Source organism: Coregonus lavaretus, assembly GCF_964263955.1.
Source record: "Coregonus lavaretus genome assembly, chromosome: 6".
NCBI lineage: Eukaryota > Metazoa > Chordata > Actinopteri > Salmoniformes > Salmonidae > Coregonus > Coregonus lavaretus.
Window position 1 is genome coordinate 10,629,451 of NC_139993.1, and position 6,000 is coordinate 10,635,450.

The window sequence follows — 6,000 nt, forward strand, 5'->3', positions numbered from 1 at the left end:
ATTTTCTTCATATCATGTTTCTTTAGACCTGCCTAAAATAAATAATGGATTTATTGTGATGGTGTATATTAAATGGATTTTGATGGTGTATATTAAATGTAGATGTTCCAAAGTCGCACATCAGCGGCTTGTATGCGTGGAGGCTAAACGTGTTTATGTTAATTAGCTGTCAATTACCGTGAGACCGACAGTAATTCGACAATAAACGGTTGATAAAATGTCATGACCGCAACAGCCCTACCCACACACCCCACTCTGCAACCCTTCAACGCAAGCATGCACCCACATGTTCAATCATACATGTATACTACATACTCATTCTGTTTATACACATACTGTAGAGTAGGTGCTGAAGACACACACACACATAGGTTAATGTGAATTCCCTGAATAGCCTCAATTCAATCTTTGAGACTTTAAGAAGTGCAGTATCGCCACCAAGTGGTTGAAAATTAACACTTTTGCATCTTTTTCTCCTTTCTCTCTCTCCATAGTGTCCATTGACGGCGTGGAGTGGAATGACGTCAAGTTTTTCCAGCTGGCCGCCCAGTGGCCCACTCACGTCAAGCACTTCCCTGTTGGCATCTTCGGCTACACCAAGCCCACCATGTGACATATCACTGCCACCTAAACCCAAGTATGGGTAGCTGCAGCCCAATATGGCGACTGGAGTATGGGCGAGTGGGTGTGTCGAAAGGAGTGGGTGTATTGAAAGCGAATCAGCTAATTGGGCAGATTTGTTGCCACTCAAGACCGTTTTGCGTGGCTGATTGGGCTGCTGATTGCTCAATCAAAACCATCTAGCCTATTGCAGAGCGCTTTCGACACACCCACTCCTTTCTACACGCCCACTACTTTCCTTTCGACACACCCACTCGCCCATACTCCGGTCGACATATTGGGCTGCAGCTACACCCTCCCTAAACCCTGACCCCAGAACAGCCCTTATCATCTCCCATAGAGAGAGACGGGCTGGATTCCATTCTGAAATATCACTCCCTTCCTTCTGTCCTTTTAAAATGGTCCTCATCTCCCATAGAGAGACTGGGGCTGGGTTCAATTCTGAAAAAATCACTCCGTTCCCTTTGTCCTTTGAACAGTCCTCATCTCCCATAGAGAGAGAGAAGCTGGAGTCCATTCTGAAAAATCACTCCCTTCCTTTCTGTCCTTTTGATATTTGTATTTACTAGGTATTGAGGCTATCAATATGGTAATGGCTCCATCAAGTGAAGATTATAGGTCCTTATATGCTGGTTCCCAATGTTTCAAAATGCAATTATTAGAAATATATTTCTATGTTTGAAATGAATCCAACTCCAACTCTTTCAGCTCTCCGTGGGCTCTCCTAGTTACCAAAGGTAGTGGGGAAGGCTGGGAATAATCCACCAGATTGGAACCCAGCCAAGGCTGCTCTGACTAAGCAAAAAACGTAAACAAACCCCCTAGTCCTTTTCCTGTGGAAACTGTCCAGTTACAAACCTGTGTTCCCAGTATAAAATGGATGTTGTTGTCAACGTCAAATGTTACTGTTTTATACACCAACAAAAAAAAAAGAAGGAAATAACAACACGTTTTGTACAAAAATGTATGCTGCCTTTTAAGTATAATAGTGTATATTGTGGTTAGACACTTATAATGGCCACCTGTAATGGCAGCTTTGTTGGCACTTTGTTTTGTTACTATATTATTATTTCTGTGAAATCCTATGTGGGTAAATGTCCTGTATATAATGTAAGAGGATCAAAGGGGTGTGTTGGAGTGTGTGTTCGCAATGTGTGCCGGGTGGCAGTGTGTGTTACTGATTTTTAGGGGAACGGGTGGGATGCTAAGAGAGGAATTGCTGTGAAAGTTGCAGAGGAACCCCTGTTGCTATGGAGAGATGTATTTCGTTATCATTTTTTTTGTGAGAAAAGTGACTTACTCTAGTTTTTGATACACTACTTTCTAGCTAGTATACTTGCCTTTTTGATTTAGAAGCACATTGTACGGAAACAGAATAGGGACAATCAGTAACCAAGAAACTTGGCACTGTATAACGAGAGACATTCTTTCCGAACACAGGCGTAAGTGAGTGGGATGTATCCTTAGGCGAGTTCAATGCAGTGACTTCACTTGTGAATTTGTGAAGAGGGCCCTAGGTGCATGCAAGAATTTATGGACACAAACGTGAATAGGAGAGAGAAGAGTGAGGGAGGGAGAGGAAAGAAGGAGACAAATGTCTTGTAGCCCTGCTCTAACACACCTGGTTAGCCTACTGTCTCTGCAAAGGGTTCAGCAGTGCAGTTTTCAGTAATACCCTTTTCACACTACTACTGAGTCGATCCAAGCCGAGCTGTACTGCACTGGCCTGGTTACGCATCCACTATAGTTGCTGGAACTGTGTTCAAAATGACCATGTGAAAAGAAAATACAGTTAAACACAGTACAGTTTGGGTTGGTACAGTAGTGTGAAAAGGGTATAAGTCTTCCCCAGTGCGGTGCTCTGTTCTTAAACTATTTACCAGTGACTTTGAAGTGGTGTTCTTTTTTCTAACTTCACCCATTCTGAAAGACAGGAATCCCTTTACGAAACTAGCGTGCCGTATTCAACAATGAACGAATTGCTGTCTACTGTCCTCTGTTTTTATACTCTCTTCAAATATAGACCCACTCATAACATTGAGTCAAAAAGGGCCACAGGCTTCATTGGTTTTGAGGGAATTGCCAGGATTGAGTCTGGGTGCAGTGTGAGGGACCATTTTAATGTCAGGAATGTTGTTGTATTGTGTGTTCTTTTTTCATGAGGTGTGTTTTCTCATAGACCTATGAGGGAAATAACGTCCTGTGCCTCTTCAGTCGAGGCTATGAGGAACACTGGAAGGAACCTGGAAGTCAAAACATCAAAGATTCCTTCCTTAGTTATTTCGCCTCCATCTTTTGACCTTGTATGTTTGTGTTGTCTAATGTGACTGGACACGAAAATGCATTTCATTTGGATGAAAGTGTGTTTTGGAGATTTTAAGTGTGTGTGCATGTGCTGAGAAGGGATACTGTGTAACCCCATTTGTCAATTTCAACCCTTTGAAAACTATGGCTTCTCTTGCGATTAGATACTACATGTATAGTATTACATTTGACGTATTTTTTGTTCATCTTCACCATGGTAGCTGAGTATTAACAACAGTGTATGTTACCGTATATTTTACCCTTTCTTCATGCATTTCAGATGGTCAAGGTGTCTCATGTTTTTGCCTCGGAAAGAGGGAAGGTCTTCGGTCAATCCCACTCATTTGACTGTACAATGTTCCACTATTTCATGAAAACAAATATAGACTATATATACAGAAGTATGTGGATACCCCTTCAAATTAGTGGATTCGGCTATTTCAGCTACACCTGTTGCTGACAGGTGTATAAAATCAAGCACACAGCCGAGCAATCTCCATAGTCAAACATTGGCAGTAGAATGGCCTTACTGAAGAGCTCAGTGACTTTCAACGTGGCACCGTCATTGGATGCCACCTTTCCAACAAGTCAGTTCATCAAATTTCTGCCCTGCTAGAGCTGCCCCGGTCAACTGCATATTCATGCCCATGATTTTGGAATGAGATGTTCGACGAGCAGGTGTCCACATACTTTTGGTCATGTAGTGTATGTATACATAACTGATACATAAATATGTTCCACTACTTCATAATACATATTTATATTATAGCACTACTTTTGGGAAGTCAAGCGGCACCAAGTAATACCAGGAAAAACTGGACAGTCAAATAACTCCAACATTGAGCTTTACAGCTCTTTTAAGTATAGTTAAAGTTTGCAGATGTTTTTGCACAAACATTATTTAAAATGATGTGACAGACAATATTCTTTCTTTTTTAAATGAACCACTAAAGAATGCAAGGTAAAATCTCTTGTTTTTATGATGTCAGTATGTATTGTTTCATATCAGTTTCTGTTTATTGAAATATCTTTTGTTTTATTTACATCTTACTCTTTATTAAGTTTTTGTATGGCCATTTTATGATTCTAACCCTTTTTAAGAAAAGAGTTGAGCTCTTTTGTAAAGAAATTCTGTTTAGAAATTGGGTTTTGAAGTGTTGTAAGTGAAAACAGGCTATTAAATGAGTGTTGAGAGAATTTGTGTTGTTTTATTACTGTTTCATTTTGGAAAGATACCCATGTTGTCATAATACCATGCACCTATTAACCATACTGAGACCTGTCTTTGCATACAGAACACACACATACAGAATATGAGCTCATGTCTGAGGCTGGACAGTGTTACATGGTGTTGGATTCCCCTTACCAACAGCAGATGGCAGAGTCATTGTACAAATCTGAATCATGATCGGAATCTTTCAATTTAATGTTAATAAGGTCAGATATTCCACACACCAGAGCTTAATTTCATGTTTGGATTGAATATTAATTAAATCCGATCCAACTTTGGTTGTCAAATAGGAAGCCTGCACCCTCCCTCTCTGCCAACTGTGCCACTCAGAGGCATGTTCATCTTATCATAAGCACAATCAACAATCGCTGACTTGGGGAAGCGTCCAGTCCCACCATCCGTATCTGATACAGATTCCAAAGAAGGCGAAGGCCAGGATTCAATTAGATCACGCATTGTAGAGCGCTGTCAACAATGTGGCTCTTAAAGGCATCTATATGAACCCAGGTCTGCTGACGATAGTCCTCCAAATATACTGTATGGTTAAAATGTTTTGCAGATACAAGCAAGTCTACAAGATAAACACAAATGGTTTCTAGCAAATCATTTGGTTTTAAATCAGAGTCCCATATCATACTGTTTGGTACACGACAAAGAATAAACTCCACAGCTGGCAATTATTTTCATTCATGCAATTGATGGAACAATCCTTGAAAGTGTTGATTTTTTAGAAGTATTTGGATTTGTTTGATTCATCTTTTGGAAAGCGTATTGATTATCTAAGAAAAACAATTACAGTGGGGGAAAAAAGTATTTAGTCAGCCACCAATTGTGCAAGTTCTCCCACTTAAAAAGATGAGAGAGGCCTGTAATTTTCATCATAGGTACACGTCAACTATGACAGACAAAATGAGATTCTTTTTTCCAGAAAATCACATTGTAGGATTTTTTATGAATTTATTTGCAAATTATGGTGGAAAATAAGTATTTGGTCAATAACAAAAGTTTCTCAATACTTTGTTATATACCCTTTGTTGGCAATGACACAGGTCAAACGTTTTCTGTAAGTCTTCACAAGGTTTTCACACACTGTTGCTGGTATTTTGGCCCATTCCTCCATGCAGATCTCCTCTAGAGCAGTGATGTTTTGGGGCTGTCGCTGGGCAACACGGACTTTCAACTCCCTCCAAAGATTTTCTATGGGGTTGAGATCTGGAGACTGGCTAGGCCACTCCAGGACCTTGAAATGCTTCTTACGAAGCCACTCCTTCGTTGCCCGGGCGGTGTGTTTGGGATCATTGTCATGCTGAAAGACCCAGCCACGTTTCATCTTCAATGCCCTTGCTGATGGAAGGAGGTTTTCACTCAAAATCTCACGATACATGGCCCCATTCATTCTTTCCTTTACACGGATCAGTCGTCCTGGTCCCTTTGCAGAAAAACAGCCCCAAAGCATGATGTTTCCACCCCCATGCTTCACAGTAGGTATGGTGTTCTTTGGATGCAACTCAGCATTCTTTGTCCTCCAAACACGACGAGTTGAGTTTTGACCAAAAAGTTATATTTTGGTTTAATCTGACCATATGACATTCTCCCAATCCTCTTCTGGATCATCCAAATGCACTCTAGCAAACTTCAGATGGGCCTGGACATGTACTGGCTTAAGCAGGGGGACACGTCTTGCACTGCAGGATTTGAGTCCCTGGCGGCGTAGTGTGTTACTGATGGTAGGCTTTGTTACTTTGGTCCCAGCTCTCTGCAGGTCATTCACTAGGTCCCCCCGTGTGGTTCTGGGATTTTTGCTCACCGTTCTTGTGATCATTTTGACCCCACGGGGTGATATC

At 41.1% G+C, this 6,000-nt stretch overlaps 1 protein-coding gene across 1 annotated transcript in view; it reads left to right on the forward strand.

The window, feature by feature from the left end:
* LOC311131278 (phosphofurin acidic cluster sorting protein 2-like) overlaps positions 1 to 4,114 on the forward strand; it is a 110,569-nt gene extending 106,455 nt beyond the window's left edge. Inside the window, exon 24 of the mRNA XM_084164165.1 lies at positions 495 to 4,114. Within this exon, the coding sequence (XP_084020291.1) occupies positions 495 to 613 (119 nt within the window). The 3' untranslated portion in view covers positions 614 to 4,114. The remainder of the gene's footprint in view (positions 1 to 494) is intronic.
* The last annotated feature ends 1,886 nt before the right edge of the window (positions 4,115 to 6,000 follow it).